Source organism: Rousettus aegyptiacus, unplaced genomic scaffold (assembly GCF_014176215.1).
Source record: "Rousettus aegyptiacus isolate mRouAeg1 unplaced genomic scaffold, mRouAeg1.p scaffold_m13_p_7, whole genome shotgun sequence".
Taxonomy (NCBI): Eukaryota; Metazoa; Chordata; class Mammalia; order Chiroptera; family Pteropodidae; genus Rousettus; species Rousettus aegyptiacus.
Window position 1 is genome coordinate 97,394,819 of NW_023416310.1, and position 20,396 is coordinate 97,415,214.

At 42.2% G+C, this 20,396-nt stretch overlaps 1 protein-coding gene across 9 annotated transcripts in view; it reads left to right on the forward strand.

The window, feature by feature from the left end:
- NRG2 (neuregulin 2) overlaps positions 1 to 20,396 on the forward strand; it is a 162,112-nt gene that overhangs the window by 75,680 nt on the left and 66,036 nt on the right. Inside the window, exon 1 of one of the 9 annotated variants that reach the window (XM_016166347.2) lies at positions 360 to 1,659. The exons of the other annotated variants lie outside the window; for them this stretch is intronic. Within the exon in view, the coding sequence (XP_016021833.1) occupies positions 1,392 to 1,659 (268 nt within the window). The 5' untranslated portion in view covers positions 360 to 1,391. Of the gene's footprint in view, positions 1 to 359; positions 1,660 to 20,396 lie in introns of those variants that run through there. 9 annotated transcript variants of the gene reach the window in all.

Below are 20,396 nucleotides of genomic sequence, written 5' to 3' on the forward strand. Positions count from 1 at the left end.
GGGTGGGTGGAAGTGGGGGTAAGAGTGGAGAGACACTGGATAAGGAAGAGTAGACAGACATTCTAGTACTTTCCCTGCCAGAAGCATCCAGAGTACCTAGTTTCAGCAAGGCCAAGGAAAGAGGCCCAGAGTTGTTCTCTGGCTCACTTCTAGCCCTCCTCGGATGCCCGCTTCCCCGACATCCATTAACCCTTTCACCTCAGTCACAAAGGCTCTTTTGGCCATGTCCACTGCTTCGAATTTTCAGTAGCTCTCTCTGCAGGATGGGAGACGCATCTCCCAGCTTACCACCCCCACCACCACCCTCCCCCCCACCATGCCTCCCCCACCTCCTTCTCACAAGCACATGCACTGCTAGGGCTCAGGGTTAAGCACTAGCCCAGACTTCCTCCTGGGCTCACCCTGACCCCAGAGAGTGTGTCAGAGGCCCACTGGCAATGCTCAGGGCCTCACTCTTTCCTCTTCTCTCTTTATTGAGGCCCCTTTTTATGGCGATGCTGTTGATGGTGCACATATTTCAGAGTAATATGTTCAGGATTAGGCCGCACAATGAGGTTATGACTCCCTCCTGTGCAGCCCCTACCCAGGGGAGCTTGCCCTACATCTGGCCGGTGCACATCTGGCTCAAGCTCACAGCTGACCAGATGTTGCATCCCTCTGAACCCAGGCCTACAGCCTCCTCCACTAGGGGATGGGGCTACATACACACTCTCTCTCATATCCCGACCCTTCGGTTTGGAGCACTGCAGTGCAGAGGTCATCTGGTTCTCCAAAGGGCCTTAGTGCGATTATTCCTCCTGATTATTCTTCCTGCACCATGCTGGGGCAGGCAGGCTGTTGGGACACATCTGCAGAGGTATGCAAATATCAGGTTCCCTGCTTCCAGCCCAGACAGGCCAGTGGAAAGGTACCTGAAACCAGGCTCTGAGTCTGGAGCCTACATGACCCTCCCTCCCACCCCCCCGGGGGCCGGCTACTCTTAACAAGTTCCTCATACACATATTTTGAGACACTCAGGGGCCCTGAGCCACACAACCTCTCCTGTTTCATGCCGAGGCTCTGCTCTGCACCCTTCTGCTGCCCACCCACCTTCTCCCCACTTTGTTTCATTTTCCCTTTTCCCACCTTTTACAGTCCACAGCTTGCACAGTTTAAAAGATAAAATGTACTTAGACTGAGCGCTGGTCCCTCAGATAATTGATAGGTGATCTGCCTAATCAGTATGCCCATTGGTATTGGCAGAGGCCGGATAGGGGTTTCAGGGGAGGGAAAGGAAACCAACTTGGGTGCCAACTCTGTGTCAGGCACTGAGCTAGGTGCTTTAAATATATTATCTAGGTTAATCCTTGCAATCACCCTGCAAGGTAGATATTATTATCTTTGTTTTACACATGAGGAAAGTGTGGCTCAGAAAGGTTAAAGCTCTTACCCAAAGTCGCATGGCTAGGAAGAGCCAGAGCCAGAATTCTAAGCCTAGTCTATTTGACTATAAATTATATGCCGTTATGCCATGCTCTCTCCCTGGCAATTTAGCTAGTGAATGCCTCTACCTTTCCACAGGTACTCCTTCCTGGCCACTGTGCTCTCTGGATCTTCCAGGACAGAGACCCCAAGGCTGCAAGCTTTGGCCTTCCTGCCAGGCCAAGCAGAGCTGCTGGGGTGAGCCAGGGGGAAGGTGTACAGCAAGGGGGTGCTGGGCTGACATTGCAGTGTTGTAACCAGTGGGTTTTCTGCCTGGTTGGTCAAGGGCCTGGGGACTGAGGTCTCAGAAACACAATTAGGAGCTGAGGAAACTGGGTGGTGTAGGATAAAAGGCAGGCAGAAGGACCGAGGAGGCATCTGAGAGAACTTGGGAGCCATCCATGACTGCGGGGCAGAAGGAACCTCATTAGAGGGACAGAAAGGAGCCACAGAGCCCAGGCCTTATCGTTCCATCAGCCCTCCAAAGGGCTCCAGGCAGATGGAACATTCCAACGGCACTCCCAGGGCCCCTCTTCCTGATTGCAAAATACAGGACCCTAGAGGCAGTGCAGGGAGTCGACAGGCGCCCTCCAGCCTGACCATGACTGACTAGGTCCCCTTGGCAGCTCTAGATGGGCGCCCTGGCTTTGGTGAGCAGGAACATTGGCCTTACCCCTACCTCACCTCATCCCAGTACAAAGCCACAGATGCCCACATGCAAACTCCTTTCTCACCCATGGACACACACAGCATCACCTCAAGCAAAACTGTCATTTTAGAGATGAAAGTGAAGTACAATAAAGGTATGTGACTTGTCCAAAGTCCCATAGCCAGCAGGTTTGTATGTTATCTTTCTTGGTTCGTATTCAGAGCTCAGTCCAGCATAGGGAGGGCAGCAGGGGCCAGTGAGAACAGCACAGGCTTCGGATCATCCAAACTAAATTGAAAACCCTCTCACCTCTTCTCTGACTCACACTTGGAGCCACAGTTTCCTGCTCAGTGAACTTGCAAGTAGGTTCTCAGTGAGGATTAGAGACAACAGAGTGCCCAGTATATGGGAATTGCTGTCGGCAGCAGTGGCCAAGACATCGACTGGGCTAGTAGTGGAGATGCAGCTAAAACGGTGACTGGGAGAGAGGCTCAAATGGTGGCAGTGATAAAGTGATGGTAACAATGATTCGTGAAGTGAACATCTGTTTGGGGGACAAGCAGGGTCCATTCAGGTTAAGTCTCTCATGAAGTCCAGTGCTGAACTTCCTTTCCACCACTGGAAGGGCCGGAATATGGGCCTGAGGTTGACTAGGACCAGATGCCAAGTGTAATGAGATTGTGTGGCCCCTGGTTCGGTTTTGGCTGCGGAGAATATTTGCCCCAGGAAAGGAGACAGCTGTGATTGCAGACATCTGCAGAAAGAATGGTCAGCCTGGGGAAGTCAAAGACCACTACCTCCCCAGTTCCCAGGAAAGATCAGGTCACAACGCAGCTTTGGGACCGGCACCTACCTAAAGAGGTGGTAATGGGAAGGTGCTCTTAGATTTCAGAGAAAGGAGAGATTTAGCTCTCTCTCAGCATCGAGAATTTTATACTTAGGAAGAAGCTAAATGTTCTACAGAAGGCACGCCCCACCAGTGGGTGTGAGGGAAGTATTAGAACCTCTAGTTCTTCATTCCAGTTCTCAAAGGATGGGCAAACACTCCAACTCTCCCCTGGGGTGGGACATGAAGGATCAACTAGGCAGGGACGGGGCTAGCATTAACCATCTGTGTTGCTGGCATTGGGAGTTTGGTCTCTGTGTGTGGCTCACTCCAGCTGACCTTCTGGGGGACATGTTATAAGTGTTGAAACAGCCTGGCTCCAAAGGCGGCTCTACCCTGGGGAGCCCGAAATTCCTTTTCTACTAATAATCCTTTGAAATAATCCTTTGAATCAGTTTTTCCTAGTAAGCGTTTGGGACATCACTCTCAACAAATTTTCACTTGTCTCTTTGTCATGGATGTGCTGGTCCTAGCAGCAATTTGGTATTTAGACGGAGGCAGTAGCCACACCAAAAAAATGTAGCAATTCTAGCTGCCCTTTGGGAGACCTCATCCCCAGCCAGCACCCTGTCCTGGCTTTGAGGTTGTCTGTTACTTCTCTTTTTTTGTTGCCCAAAACCAAGGCATGTGAGGCTTGTGTAGAGGAAGGTAGTAAACATTAACACCTAGCCATGGCCAGATACCTAGCTGGGCCTCTTTTAGAAACAACCACGTATGTTGAAACCTTAGATATGTGACTTTTGAGATCTTGAGAAAGCTCTCTACACTGAATAACTGCCACATTGGGGTCATTCCTTAGCTTAAGATGCTCTTTTAGGTAAAATTTAAATTCCCTAGTTAAAATAAAACAGAAGCAGAGAAGAAAGAAATAGCATAGAAGTCTGGCAAGAGAAAGATCAACATGTTTATAATGATTATCTTTAGGCGGTGGAAGTTCTAGTGATTTTTATGTCTTATTTATGTTTGTCTGTGAACTACTTTTGAAATAAAAAAAAAAAAAAAACGAATTCAAGTTTCCCTTAAAGGAAGATCATATTAAGAAGTCATTCATTTGTGCTTCAGTAAAAATCTTCTCTGGGTCTTTTCCTAAGAGCAGGTTGTGCTAGAGGGAGATAATCTCTGAATCCTTAAACCTAATATAGTATATCATGCCTGGTACCTAGCGGAACCATCAAATATCTGTGGAATTAATTGATTAATGGATTTTTCAGGACTAATAAAGAGGTGAAAATGACAGAAATTTGGTTAAGGAAAGACTGGGCCTCCTGGAGATCCTTTGATATACAGAGTAAAAAAGTTTTATTTTCTCTTAAAAGGAAAGGGGAGACAGGAGACCATTTCTGCGGTCATCAAATTAATCCTATCAGTCTCATTCCTCACCAAAATGCCTACTTTATGAATCTTTGATAGAGACGTGGGCGATCTAGTCTTAGGAGTCTCAGGATCATCAAAACTCAAAGAACTCGATAGTGAGTGGGAGACAGCTGCCCTTGGCTGCTGAACTTGCCTGTGCTGAGAGAATCTTGACTCTAGTCTGTCTTATCCCCCCATGTTCAATCTGAAATCAGATTCTATATATTCCACCTCTTAAGCATCTCTCAATTCTACTAATTCTCTGTCAGCCTCCCCCACATCCTGCCACCCCTTATCTCACCTGGAATTACTGTAACAGCCTGCTAACCGGTCTACGCCAGTCTTACATCTATTCTCCATGCTACAGAGTAAATCTTAATATGCAGATACAACCCTCTGGCTATACAACTTAAACTCATTCAATAGCTTCTCATACCATTCAGGATAAAGTCCAGACTCCTTGGAATGCAGGTCGGCAATGAGGATTAGTGACAACATAGCAGGTGCCCAATAAATGGGAACTGCTACTGGCAGTATACTGGCTGGGCTAGTAGTCAGGATGTGGTCTGGGATAGGGGCTGAGATGATGGTCTGGGATGGTGGCAGTGATAATCAAAGTGATGGTAATAATGATGTATAAAGTGGACCTCTGTTTGGGGGACAAGGGGGGTCTGTTCAGGTTAGGTCTTCTAGTGAGTCCAGAGCTGAACTTTCTTCCCATTGCTAGAAGGGTTGATGCGTGGGAGCCCAGAGGTATGTGACCCAATGGCAGGTGCAACAGAGATTCCGTGGCCCCTGTTTCACTTCTGACTGTGGAGAGTATTTGCCCCAGGAAAAGAAACTTCTACCTGTTTCGGTATGGTCCTGCCAGCAGCATTTTTATATTGGGCGGAGTTGGGGTGGAAAACAATTTTACTGAGATATAGTCACATACCATACAATTCACCCATTTAAAATATACGATTTAATGTTTTCGATGTATTCACAGAGTTGTGCAACCATCATTAAAATCAATTTTAGAGGACTTTCGTCACTCTAAAAAGAAAACCCTATACTCTTTAGCCTCTTATCCTTGCTCCCAGCCCTAGGCAACCACTAATCTCCTTTCTCTGTCTCTGTAGATGTGCCTCTTCTGGACATTCCATAGAAATAGAATTTTGCAATATGCAGTCTTTTATGACCAGCTTTCACTTAGCATACCATTTTCAAAGTTCATTCATGTTGTAACATGTATCAATACTTTGTTCCTATTTATTGTCAATTTATTGGCATTCCATTGTGTGTGTGTGTGTGTGTGTATGTATGTGTGTGTGTGTGTGTGTGTGTATCTATCTATCTATCTCACATTTTATTTACCTACTCATCAGTTGATGGATATTTGGGTTGTCTCTGCGTTTTAGTTATTATGAATAATGCTTCTTTGAACGTTTGTGTATAAGTTTTTGTGTGGACATATGCTTTCATTTCCACTGAGTATATATCTACCTGGGAGTGGGATTGCTGGGTCGTCTGGTATCTCTGTGCTAACATTTTGAGGAACTGCCAGACTGTTTCCAAAGCAGTTGCACCATTTTACATCCCTAGTAGCAATATGTGAGAGTCCCAATTTCTCTGCATCCTTACCAACACGTTATTACCTGTCTTTTGTATTCTAACCATCTTGTAGGTGTGAAGTGGTGTCTCATGATTTGTATGTCTTTAATAACTAATGATGTTGAACATCTTTTCATGTATTTATCAGCCATTTGTGTATCTTCTTTAGTGAAATGTCTATTTATGTCCTTTGCACATTTCTGAATCAAGGTGTTTTGTTGTTGTTGAGTTGGCCTTTGCTCATTTTAAAATTGAGTTGTTTATCTTTGCATTATTGAGTTGTAAGCATTCTTTATTCGGAGAACATTGGCATCTTAACAATATTAAGTTTTCTGATTTACGAGCATTAGATGTTTTCATTTATTTAGATCTTTAATTTCTTTCAACAAGTATTTTGTAATTTTGAGAGTTTAAGTTCTGCACTTCATTTGTTAAATTTAGTTCTAGATACTTTATTCTTTTTGATGCTATTAGAAATAAAGTTATTTTCTTAATTTCATTTTTAGATTTTTTTTGCAAGTGAATAGAAATACAATTGATATGTATTCTTAAAAATAAATATTTATATATACATTCCATATATATTCTTACACACACATATATACACATATTTTTTTGTATTCTGTAAACTTGCTGAACTTGTTTATGAGTTCTAATCTTTTTTAACTGGCTTCCTTAGGATATTTTATATACAAGATCATGTCATCTGTAAATAGAGATAGTTTTACTTGTTCCTCTTCAATCTGAATCCCTTTTATTTAATTTTCTTGCCTATACACTTTTTCATGGTTGCAAAAAATCATAGAACAATATTTTGACGTGAAATTTTTACGAAATTCAAATTTTAGGGCCCACAAATTAAGTTTTTTAGGAATGCATAGCCATTCCCATTTATTTACATATTGTCTGTGGATGTTATTGTGCTACAGTAGCAGAGTCGAGTAGTTGCAATAAAGACCATACATGACACCGTCATTGTCATCGCTTTGCACTGCTCAAATTACAAATCACAGTGATGTGCTTCTAACTTGATAGCATTTCAAGAAACATGTGTATCACTGTACTGTAGCATTTTATTTTATTTTTTATCGCCAGTGAATACTTACTATGTCAAAACAAGAAAAGAAGGATAAAGGAGACTTCGAATGTCATACTTTTGAGGCCACAGGGGGCTATAGATTCTTTCATTATCAAATTAAGTGACAAAAAATCGTTTATTGCCAAATGACACTAGCTATGCTAAAAGAACCCAATATATGTCAACACCACCAATCTAAATATTTGTCACAATATTCCCAAATCACAGGAAAGCAATGGTAAGAAAAATCAGAAAATTTAAAATGGAATATCTCATCACAGAAGAATTTCTTCACAAAAATAAAAAATGAAAATCAGACTGTAACCAAAGTAAGTTTCCAAGTGGCTTATTTGTTAGCAAAGCAAGGAAAACTGTTTACAACCGATGAGTTACTTAAATCATGTTTGAGTGTAGCAACAAAAGAATATGTCCAGAGAAAATAAACTCACTTAAGACTATTAGCCTTTTAGCAAGAAGAGTTGTTCAAAGAGCTGACGACATTAGGAGCAACATAAATAGTAAATTAAAAGACAAGGCAAATGATTTCAAGAGGTTTTCCTTGGCTCTTGATGTGTTGCCAGATGTTAATGATGCTGGCCAGTTGTTTGTTTGAAGAATCAGTGCCAAGTTTGAAGTGACTGAAGTATTAGCCTCTAAAAATAGTCTGTATAGAGAACTACAGGTTAAAATAGTTGAGAAAACATTAATTCGAAACAACCTGAAGGGGAATCTGCTAAGATGTGTTATAACTAATGATGGCAAAAATATGTGTGGAGCAGAAAAAGCCTCAGTCGGGCAAATTTATAAAACTTGTAAAAATGTTAAATGTGTTTAAAGCCAGTAGTTAGTTATTCATTATATTATTCATTGGCAGGTACTTTGAAGAAAATATTTTAATCTATTATGTGTTATTCAACAAGTAGTGTCAAGAGTAAACTTCATATATATGTATATATAATATTTATATATATACACACATATATATATACACACACACATATATATATACACACATATACATATACATAATTTATAGATAGATAGATATGCTCTTGGAAACTTAACCATTGACAGTTCTGTGACTTTTTGTCAGAAATAAGAGCTGACTATGTTAACTTCTCCAACAATACAGCATTTTGATGGCTTAATAGTAGTAAAGTTTTATATATTGTGATTTTTTTGAGCTCAGAGCTGAGATAGAAATTTTTCTGAATGAGAAAACTACCCTCTAGCACTATTATCAAATCTAAGTGTTTTTGGAATTTAGCTTTTGCTGCAGACTTGATATATTTATTAATGAATCAAACCTAAAATTACAAGACCAAGTAATGCTTATTTATGAAACTTATATTGTGGTAAAATAGTCTCAACCACAACTAATGTTGTTCGAATCACAAGTAATGTCAAGCTGCTTTCTATACTTCTGTGCTGTCAGAAGTTGAAATAAGCAGAATCTCCATTCCCACAGAAATATAAAGAGAAGTATTCTGAGCTCAAACAATGGTTTTATCTGTGTTTTTTCCAACGTTGATGCAAGTGCAAAGGAAATTTCCATATTTCAAAATTTATTTAACTGTGTGGTTGAGGAGCTTCCACCTAGGCTTCAGCTGAAAGTGATTAATCTCCAATGTAATGACAGGCTAAAAGGCAAATATTGAGAGAAGAATCTAGTAGAATTTTATAAATACCTTTCAAGTGTGAATATGCTCAATTAAAATCATATGTTCATGGATTGATATCAATATTTGTCAGTATTTAACTGTGTGGAAAGATATTTTCCAAGATGAAATGCATAAAATCTCACCACAGATCAGTACTAACAGGTGAACAAATGTTTACAATCAATTTTAATGATAGGAAACTTTGCATCCCAATTCAGTGAAATGTTATCCTCCCCCCAAAAAAGGAACTTCCATTATCCTCATTAGTAGACCTGTATTACAAAAAATTGTACTCAATTATTATATATTTTGTATTTCATCAATACAAATTGTGGAAATTGATTTTTTCCTTTGTAGAAGTACCTACAGCATAGCCTTGATTTTTATTCTTGGCTCATGAAGTCTAAAATATTTACTGTCTGTACAGCCGTGCCACCCTGTGCCAGATCTTGTCTGATCTCAGAAGCTAAGCAGGATCAGGCCTGTGTAGTACTTGGATGGGAGACCACTTAGGACTACCAGGTGCTGTAGGCAGGGAAAAATAATAATAATAAATAAAATAAAATATTTACTGTCTGGCCCTTTATAGAAAAATTTTGCTGACCTCCAGCTTACAAGATGAAAACATAGCTGTCACTTTTTTTCCCAACCTCATATTTGTCTTTTAATGTTCTAGCTCTACAGAACTACTCTGCAGTTACCTAATGTCCCTTTTTTTTCCCTTGGTATCTTTGCACATACTCTCTTCCTGGAATGCTCTTTCTCTTCTTCCCCACTTTCACAGCTTAGACATAACTTTTCCAAGGAAATATTTATTGACACTCATCACCGATGTAAGGTAGATGTCCTTCTATCTTCCACAGCATCCTGTACCTCCCTATATCAGTGATCTTTAGACAGATGTACATAGCAGAAAGTCCAAAATGCATGAAAGAAAATAAAGTCCCCTGCCTATTTCAGACTCCAGACACTGAATCCTTCTTTCTAGAGGATACCACTATTATATTTTCACTATTACATTCTCTAGAAGAGATAGTCTCTGCCTCTATGGGACATACATATATATTTTCTTTTTCCCCACAAATAATAGGATACTATTTACATAGTTCTGCACCTAGTTTTTCTTTCCACTTACTATAAACTTTGGAGTCTATTCCATATATATCAGATAGAGCTGCCTCATCTTTTTTTTCATTGAGATAGAATTTACTTACATAAGTTTCATTAATTTTAAGGATACAATTCTGTGAGTTTTGTTAAATGTATACAGTCATGTCACACACTACAATTATCATGTTATATAGAACATTTCCATTACCCCAAAACATTCTCTCTTGCCCCAAGCCATCACTGACTTGCTTTTTGTCACTGCAGATTAAATTTGTTATTCTAGAATTTAATTTAAATGGAATCACAACATATGTGTTCTTTTGTGTCTGGTGTCTTTTGCTAAGCATAATGTTTCTGAGATTCATCCTTGTTGCATGTATCATGTTTCTTCTTTATTGCTAAGTAGTATTCCATTGTGTGGATATACCACAAGGTGTTTATCCATTCACCTGTTGATGGACATTTTGATTGTTTCTAGTTTGGGGCAATTACAACTATTGTGAACACTTGTGATTACAAGTCTTTGTATGGACATGTCTTTATTTCTTGGAGAAATACCTAGGAGCGGCATGGAAGGATGGTGTTTGGAGTGTATATTTAATTTTTTAAGAAATCGCCAAACTATCATTTTACTCTTCCCAGCAGCAGTTCATGAGAGCTCCAGTTGTTCCACATCCTCCTCAACCTTTTCTATGATCATTCTTTCTAACTTTGAACAATTTATTTGGTTTATAGTAGTATCTCAATGTAGTTTTAATTTGCATTTCTCTGATGATCAATGATATTAAATATCTTTCCATATGCTTATTTGCTATTGGTATGTATTTTTTGGTAAATTGTCTGTTCAACTCTTTCACTCATTTTTTGATTGAGTCATTTGTCTTTATGTTACTTTAAGAGTTCTTTATATATTCTAGACATAATCCCTTTATCAAAAATGTTTTGCGCATCTTTTTCCAATCTATGGTTTGCCTTTTCCTTTTCATAGCACTATTTAGAAGAACAAAAGTATTTATATTAAAGTCCAATTAATTTTTTTTATATATTTCATATTTTTGAGTCCTGTTTAAGAAATCTTTGCCAAACCCAAGGCCACTAAGAAATTTTTTATATGTTTGTTTCTTAGAAGTTGTTTTAGTTTTAGCTCTTACATTTAGGTCTATGGCCCATTTTGAGTTAATTTTTGTCTATGGTGTGAGGCAAGGGTCAAGTTTTTTTGTGTATATTTGTTTGTTTGTTCGTTTTTGGTATATGGTTATCCAATTCTGACACCATTTGTTGGAAAGATTATTCTTTTCCCCCTGAGAATTCCTTGAATTGCCTTAGGACATTTATTAAAAATCTGTTGATCATACATGTGTAGTTCTGGATGCTCTATTGTGCTGTATTGATCTACATGTTTATTTTTGTGCCACTATCACATTATCTTGATTATAATAGTTTTATAATAAGTTTATAAAAATGAGTCTATAATAAATCAAGTGGTGAAAGGTTTCCAGCTTTTTTCATCCTTTTCAAAATTGCTTCAGCTATTTTGATTCTATTGTATTTCCACATACATTTTAGAATCAGCTTGTCAATTTCTACTAAAAAGCCTGCTGAGATTTTGATTAGGATTTCATTGCATCAGTAGATCAATCTAGAAAGAATTTACTTCTTAACAATATTGAATCTTCTGATCCATGAACACAAAATAACTCTCCTTTTATTTAGATCTTACTTTTTCTCAAGCAATGTTTCATAATTTTCAGTGTGTAGTTTTATACATCTTTTATCAAATTTTCCCCTAAGTTTTTCATATTTTTTACACTAATGATATTGTTTAAATTTCATTCATATTATAGGATATTCTCATTACCCCAACAAGTTCCTTTGTGCCCCAGGTAATCACTGCTAGAATATAGAAACATGTTTGATTTTTGTATAATGGTGATATATCCTATAATCTTGATAAATTCACTTATTAGTTCTGGTAGCTTTTTTGTAGATTGCTTAGGATTTTCTACATAGACAACACTATTATCTATGAATAAAGAGAGTTTTACTTTGCTTTTCCAATCTGTATACCCTTTTTCCTCTTGCTTTTTTACACTGGCTAGGACCTCCAGTCCAATGTTGAATAGAAGTGGTAGGAAAGACATCCTTGCCTTATTCTTGATTTTATTACCAATCTTAAGGAAAAATAATTTAATCTTTCACCATTAGGTATACTATAATTCGAATGCATAAACTCCTTCAGGATTGAGATTATGTTTTTTCTCTAGTCTATCAGAAAATTGAGTTCCTTCTGTGTGACAGGTCTTATCCTGGGCACTTTACACTATCATTTTATCTCAAATTTATAATAGCTTGTAAGGTAGGTACCATTTTCCTTGTTTTACATATGAGAAAACTGAGACTCGGCAAGGTTAGATGGTGAATCCAAAATTACCAGCTTGTGAGAATGAATGACTAGGTTAACATTCAAACTGGGGTCCATCTGACTCAAAGCCCACGTGTCCTTGGGTTTTAACTCAATTGGACTTGTAACTTCTTGCTCTTGCTAGCTATCAGTCTGGCTATCACCATGTTGAATAGACCCAGATAATTTGGTTCTTTGGATGGTGTCCAGTGGCCCCATATTCTCCACAAACTTTTTGTCACTGCAGATAGAAGCCCACAGCCTGCCTGTCTTGCTTCAGCCTGAGGTACCCTTTCCATCAGTATCTACCCAAGAGCTGCCATGCCCTGAACCTCTACTTGATATCCCACAGGGCCTTTGTTAACCCTGGTGAGTTTTCTTCAGCCATTTTTGCCAAGCAGAGCCCTGAGCAGGGCCCACAGTAGACGGTAAGGATATGGAAGCCAGTGAGGCATGCACTTTATCATCAGAAGCAGAAGGGTATTCTGTAGAGATGGAAAGCAGACCTCCCACCAGGAGAATAAACACAAACTAAAGAAAACCTGCCTCAAGTTTGAACTGAACTCTGCTCCTTTTCTGTCTCTGAGACCAGGAGGAGTTTGATTCTCTTTGTTGAATCATTTTCCAAATATACTCTACATGTGGCTAAAACATACAGTATCTCTTTACAGGGATTCGTTAGGAATCGTCTTGCTTTCGGTGTCTCATAGACGTGATTGCCTCTTCGCTGCTTAGCCAAGTCCTTTGGTTTACTCTAGCATCAGCAAATTGGAAGGGAAAACCTTCTTTTTAATTCACTTACCTTGCTTCCCCAGGGAAAGCACAATACAGCAAATCTGTAGAAAGAGGCTGATTATGATTTAAGCTGGTTCTTTGCTTTAGGTCTGAGAGGGAATAAGTCCTGACTCAGAGTGGGAGAAATTTAGAGAAGGGACAGGGTGCTATGCTATGGGAAAACGTTCTAATCCTAGTTCATCCTACGAACAACCACGTAGACATGTTTGTATGGAAGCCGTCTCTGAAGCTGGAAGGGGCGTCTTGAGTTAAGAATTAGGTTAGAATGGCTCACCCTAAGTGCCATCATGTATTCCAACAAATGAGCAGTGAATATCCCAGGTGGTGATTTTCTTCCTTTGTCCCTAAGGTAGAGTTAGAATCAACCGGAATATGGAGATAACTCCTCTCACTGACAGAGTGACCCAGCAACTGATGGGAGGGTCGGTGTGTAAGAGACTTGTGAGGTGCCAGCCCCCTTCACTAGAGTAAAGAGTCTGAGTGTTGGAGGGGTCCTTGAGAAGTTATGGTATCTAGTCTTTTGACAAAAGGGAGAAGCAAGCCTTTGCTTAAAAACATTTAGAGAAAAACATACAAATAGCTTCCTAGGGCACTATTTCCTTGATACTCAGGTGGAAGTGTGGCTTCTCTGACAGACATTTCTGTACAACTGTGACCACTCGTCACACCTTCCTTCTGAAGAACACATAGCCCACACTCGATCTCATTTATTCTCTTGCCTTCCCCAGGAAGCAGGAATTATATCTTCATTCATCTGACAAGTATAATGAACACTCACTGTGTTAAGTGCTAGGAATACAATGAGAAAGGAGAAAAGATCCCTGTAAGTTAAAGATTATGGTCTAGTCAGGGCAACGAGGTCACAGGAATCACTATAGAAGGCATGATGTGTTTAACAAAGGCTTTGGAGGGAGGCAATATCTGATCTGTTCTTTAGGGACGGGTAGGTGTAAGAATAACAGAGGTGGCATAAAGAGCCTTGGGGCCAGAATAAGCAATGCTGGAAAGAAGGAGGGTGTGTTTGGCCAGAACAATGAGAAAAGACACAATATGAATACCTTAAGTGGCAGGCCACAGGATTTGGACACTACTTGAGAATCGATTTTTAAAAAACTCAGAAAGGACTTTAAGCAGAAGAAGGACAAGATACAAGCTTTTTTGGAGAGATTAATCCAGCAACTTTGTGCAGGACTTTTTGGGGGTGGTGGACTAGAGAGCGAGGACGAAAGAGGGAAGTCGGGAGTGGTGGGGATGTTAAGAAAGAATAGTGAGGAAGGGGCAGACGTGTAAGAGGAACACAGTGCAGGCAGAAGTAGCCAGACACAACCAGTGACTGGATGTGATGCCCAGCTGTCAGTCAAACACAACTCTTGATTTTTCAGCTCCAATGGCCGACAAGATGCTGAGACAAGTAATAGAAGTCAGAGAGTCAGGAACCAGAAGGAGCAGGCTCTAGGAGATGATGTTCGGTGCCATTCGTAGTGTCTGAGCTTCATCTCCTAGGGTCAGGTATCCAGTTAGAGTTAAGACCACAAGGTTGACCAAAAAAAAAAAAAAAAAAAAAAGCTCAGAATTGAAGATTTGGGTTATCCTAGAAGAAGCAGTAGTTGTTACTGTGGGGTTTGTGGAAGTCTTTGAACAGGGAGTGCGAAATAAGTGGCCAAGGTCCAGCCCAGTACCTGGCCCTGAGTAGGGCTTATATTCTCTGGAAGGGAGTAATAAATGATGGATGAATAAGCCAAGGGCAGAGTCCTGAGAAGCACTTACATGAACAGAGTGAAAGAAAAAGGAATAGCCTGACAGCGGAGGAGAGAAAGAAATAGCCTCCAGAAAGCTAGGTGATCTGGGAGAGTGCCCTGGGAGAACAGGACATGGGAGGGGAAACTTTCAGGGAGCAGGTGACCCACAGTGTTCATTGCTGCAGGAAAGTGGAGATCCCGGGCAGGCTGTCAGGATGGCTGGCTTTGTTGCCATAAAATGGGCAAGTCCCATAGCTCAGCGATGGGACCCGAGACCCAGTCACTCATGCTCATCTTGTTGTCTTTCCTGCTTTGTCATAATAGCTGCACCAGTCACGTGAGTATTGGCCACGGGACACTGACCGATGGTGAGGGAGCTTCTTCGGCCAGTAGTGGAGGACTGCAAGGCATGCCATGGGTAATAGTGTGGCAACCGAAATGGTTCCATTTTCTAAGACAGAGAAGCTTTTTCTAGGACAGGGGACAAAGCAGGGACATGCCCTGCATCTCTGTAAAGTCTGCATCTTGGCCTCCAGGAGAGAGGGTAGGCAAAGCTGTGAGCTAGTAGCTATCCCATCCGAAGCCAGTGAAGTAATTCTGGGGATGGTTTTCTTTGGACATGGGATAAGAAGAAAGTGGGGCCAGATATTATTCAAAACTTGTCCTGTACCCTTTGCCAGATTTCTTTTTTGTGATTTTCATTTTCCTGTCTGGTGTATTCTTAGAGGAGCAATCCCACAGCTTCTACACAGGGAACTGGAAGGCTTCAGGTACAGGAGGGAGATTAAAGGTAGGGTGAGGGGAGGAAGGGGGAGAGTAGCTGTCTGGGACTCACTGCAGTGGAGGTTCCAAATAAGATGGGGCAATAGGGCAGGGGTGAGGCATCTGGGCCCAGAATGAGCCAAGAATAACCACAGTGGGGAGGAGGGAAAGAGACTGCTACTCCCACTCGCATGCTCTCTCAGTATGGTCTCCCGGAGAGGCAGCTGTGACCCTTGCCAGGTACCACATCCTTTTATTAGGTTCTTCTTGGCCTCTCAGAACAGGACTGTGTGAGGATCTTGACTCCGCGTAAGACACTAAGGTTAGACTGTAGTAGGGACATCACAACAGTAAAGGTCTGGTCATGAGTGGCTGGCACATGGCCCTGAGCTCCACCCTCTCAGGAGCCAGGCAGCTTTTCTTCCTTCCATGGTCACAGAGGGTGCTGTGTCCAACTCCTGGCGGAAGGTCTGGATGGAGCATGCTTGGAAGGTAAGTTCAGGTGATATGCCTCATAGATGGGGCCCATTGTATCCACTTTGGGTTGGAAGGAGAGTTATAAGTAGTAAGATCAGATTTCCCAAAAGAGAGGGAGTGGGGGGCTCCACTCCTAAAGGGGTTTACTGAGCATTCATATATCACCTTTAGGCTAGAGGCAGGCTTGCCCGAGCCTGGAGGCTGGAGGCTGACCACTTCTAGCCTATGAAATAAGGAAGCGGAACAGCACAGACTGTTTTCCTGCCCAGAGGTATTGCTCATTCCTGCTCAGCAGTTCACCTCAGAACAGACCATGCGTCCAGAGGCCAGGTTTCTGAGGCTGTAAGCATGGCAGCATCACTCGCTGCAGCCAGCCGGGGGTCTGGGAAGCAGGAAGAATCAGGAAGGGGTGGCTTCCTTGGAGGGCTGTCCAGAGCCAGGCTTGTATGAGCATATGTGGCCAAGCATGGCCATACCCGTGCTGTGTGCACTGTTCTCTGAGGAGGACCCATGCTTCAGTGCTTCCTCCCCAGCTGCCTCTGTAATGTCATCCTTCCCGACTGACACCTGTGCCAGCCTCAGAAAGTGCAGAGGCAGCTGTTAAATGCAAGGAGCCAAGATGCCCACACCCATGCGTACTGACCCTAGCAGAGCAGCCAGAGCATGTGTAATGTGGCACATTATCTCTTGGGGACCTGAAGAGGTAACTCTGTTGTGGGGCTAAAAGTTCTTCTGCTCTATTTCTGTGTCTGAGGAAGACCCCATGCTCTCGCCACACCTGGCTGCCATGTTAAGGGTAATGGGATGATTCAGGGGCTGCAATGGCCACATTTGCTGTGCCTGCTGGGTGCATATGGCAGGGGGGCATGTGAGGTGGAAAGAAACAAGGTGAAGGTTCGCTGGGCAGCCAGAATGGGCCCCGCCACATGACAGGAGCAGCCTCCCTGCACCCATAGATGGCTGCTTAGAAGACCCTGCAGAGTGGGTGGAGAGGTAGAGCCTCCCAGACTGTGCTGGCCAGGTCGTTGTGGGAAGATGGGCCAGAATCGTGCCCTGCCATCTTTCCTGAAGCTCTCTGTCCCTGCAGAGGTCCTCTAACAGACCTCAGAAGCCTTGCTGTAGGCATAGTTCTTCCCTGGCTTGGCTTTGCTGAAAGGCTTGTGCTTTTCCCCTTGATCAGTTAGTCCATGCGCCTGACTCCAGGAGAGTAGATTAGCTACAGAATAGGAGCCCTAGACAAGCTACTAGCTTAGGTGGCAGTAGAAATCAAAATAAATATTCACCAGGGAACAGCAGAAGTCTTTCCCAGCCACTCGGCTGCAAGAAAGTTTCCCTTCCTGTGACTGTCAAGTTAGGTACATTCAGTGGGAACCAGCTCTTGGGATCTGGGGTTGTTAGTGTTTCAGGGAGCATTGTCTCAGTTTCCCACTGGTATAGGGCAGAGGTGGGTTCCCGCCACCACACTTACAAGAGCAGAAGACCGCATACAAGAAAGTGCAGAGTTGTGTGGTGCAGGCCGCCACCCAGTAGAGTCTTCAGTGCGGCATTATTTTGAACCCAGGACTCACTCCGCAGGAATTTTTCTACCTTGACCCTGGTTTGTAGTCGAGATTTAGCTCTTGACCAAGAAAACATGAAAGAAGATAACCAGACAGTGGAAGTAATTGATGAACTGACAGGCTGCACGTCCCTACTTTATCCCAAACGCTGGTTAGTCTTTCATCTTCCTGACCTCAGGCTAGCCTCTTTTTCCTGCCTCCCACTGCCTTCCCTGTGGTCTGCCCCTGGGCTTGACATAGACTACTGTCCCACGACTTGTGCAGGCCCTGGGGCAGCAGTCACTGCCTCTTCTCAAGATCCCCACACCAGCATCGTTTTCACTCTTGTACCTTGAGCCTGCCCAAAAAAGGCATTAGCAACTTAGTGTCCTTGCCTTCCTTGAAGAGATAGGCTCCAAGCGAGCAATGGTCTTTGTCCCAAAAGCAGCAGCAAAGAGACATCAGTGAGGCCCTGGAAGGGAGGTGGCTGACGGAACCTGTGCCAAGCCCCGTCGGCCCAAGGAAGCCTTACAGAAATATTCTTTCTGGAGGAAAGAACAGATTAGCTGAGCCTCCCCAAAGAAGACAAGTAAAAAGAACACAGAAGTATTTCCTTTAAAAGGGAGCAAGAGCAGATGGAAAGAAGGTTTATATTAATGAAATCTCCGGATATTAAGGATGAAACGAATGCCAGGGAAGGTTATTATCATTTCATTAGAACACAAAGGAAGAAACAAACACGTTATTATGTGAAACCAAGAAGTTATGAACAAGGGAATCCAGCAGGGAAGTTATTAGCTGGGTTAATTAAAACAGAACAAGCCGATTGAGTAATTTTGTCTGTAGGACACAACAAGGAAGGCATAATTCATTGCCCTTGAGAAAAATATTCAGGGTTTTCCTTTTTCCCTTTTACCAGAAATTCTGCACTTTTGATATTACCTCTCAAACCAAAAAGTTTTATTCTTGTCAGAACCGAATTAATGTAGCACCAAGATATTTTATTAAAGAGAGTTCAGTTCTGATCAGAAGAGATGGAAATCCACCAGAGATGCTAGAGCCCAGACAGCCAGGGCCCTTCCCCTACCCAGGATCATGGGCCTCTCGAGGATTCCCTTCAGGGCCTGCCTGCAGGGTCATGGGAGGTGGCAGTGGAAGGTGGGATGAGACCTCACTCACCCATCCCAGTGATCCTGGGCAGGGCAGGACCAGGCCTAGTTTGCTCATTGTCTTCTCTTCTCTGAGTCCTCTTAACATTCTGAAGTGGAGAGTCCTCAGCACAGGACATGGTCCCAGTCTTTCCAGCTAGCCCTGTTGGCAGCCAGCTCTAGGGGAAAAAGATCAACAGGACTGCTGTTGAAGCACCAAGCCACCTGGTCATAGGGGCCTAGGATCCACTTGTTTGGGTAGAGCACATATACCTGAGTTGCTTAGAAGTCCCAGGCATGGCCGACCCCAGAAGGCCAAATGGACCCCTTCACCCCTTGGGATTTTGCTGGTCTCTTGTTTGTCATGCCTGATGAATTATGGCTGGACCTCTGAGTTTGGCCGAGCCCTCGGAGGTTGATCTCCAAGGCCCTTTTCTCAAGTGAAGGTATCAGAGAGCCAGAGCTCCCAAGTTCTTTGGCACAGGCACAGGCCATGAGCACTGAAAGGGGCCTTGCAGAGGGGATAGTCCATCTAAACTCTGTTAAAGAGGAAGAAACTTGGCCCCAGTGAGGGGCGGAGGGAAGAGTCTAAGACCTATCCGAAGCCACAGAGCTTATTAGTGGCTGAGCAGGACAAGAACCAAGGTTTCTTAGCAAGTCCTAGTAGCTCATTTCTACCTTGTGTTCATCAAGCTGTGTACTTCTAATTCAGGGCTGTCTACCATAGACATGCCTAGGAGACTATGGAGCACACAAGATACATTTTAATGAGAAATCATATAGCACAAACACAGTTCCATAATTTTCATTTGTTTTTTGTTTTTTAGTTAATAAACTTTATTGTTAGATAAGTTTTAGGTTCACAACAAAACTGGGCAGAAAGTACAGAGATTCCCCATACTCCCTGCCTACATACACATAGCCTCCCCACAATCAACGCGCCTCTCCACAGTTAAGCATTTGTTAAAGTTGATGAACCTACACTGACACACCATTATCACTCAAAATCCCAAGTTTATGTCAGGGTTCACTCTTGGTGTTGTACATTCTATCAGTTTTGACAAATGCGTAATGACATGTATCTGCCATTATGGTATCACACAAAATAGTTTCACTGCCTGAAAAATCCTCCGTGCTCTGCCTATTCATCCCACTCCCTGGCAACCACTAATCTTTTTACTGTCTTCATAGTTTTGCCTTTTCCAGAATGTTATATAGTTGGGATCATAGAGTATGTAGCCTGTTTATATGGATTTCTTTTACTTAGTAATATACATTTAAGATTCCTTCATGCCTTTTTGTGGCTTGTTAGCTCATTTCTTTTTAACACTAAATAATATTTCATTGTCTGGATGCACCACAGTTTATTTACCCATTCAGTTACTGAAGGATATCTTGGTTACTTCCAAGTGTTGGCAATTATGAATAAAGCTGCTATAAACATCCTGTGCAAGTTCTTGCATGGATATAAGTTTTCAATTCATTTGGTCTTTGTAACTACCAGCGAGCATAATACCTGGACCGTATAATAAGACTATGTTTAGTTTTGTAAGAAACCACCAAACTGTCTTCCAAAGTGACTGTACCATTTTACATTCTCACCATCAATGATTATAGTTCCTGTTGCCCACATCTTTGCCAGCATTTGGTATTGTCAGCATTCTGGATTTTGGCCATTCTAATAAATGTGTACTGGTATCTCATAGTTTCATTTTGCAATTCCCTAATGATATATGATGTTGAAC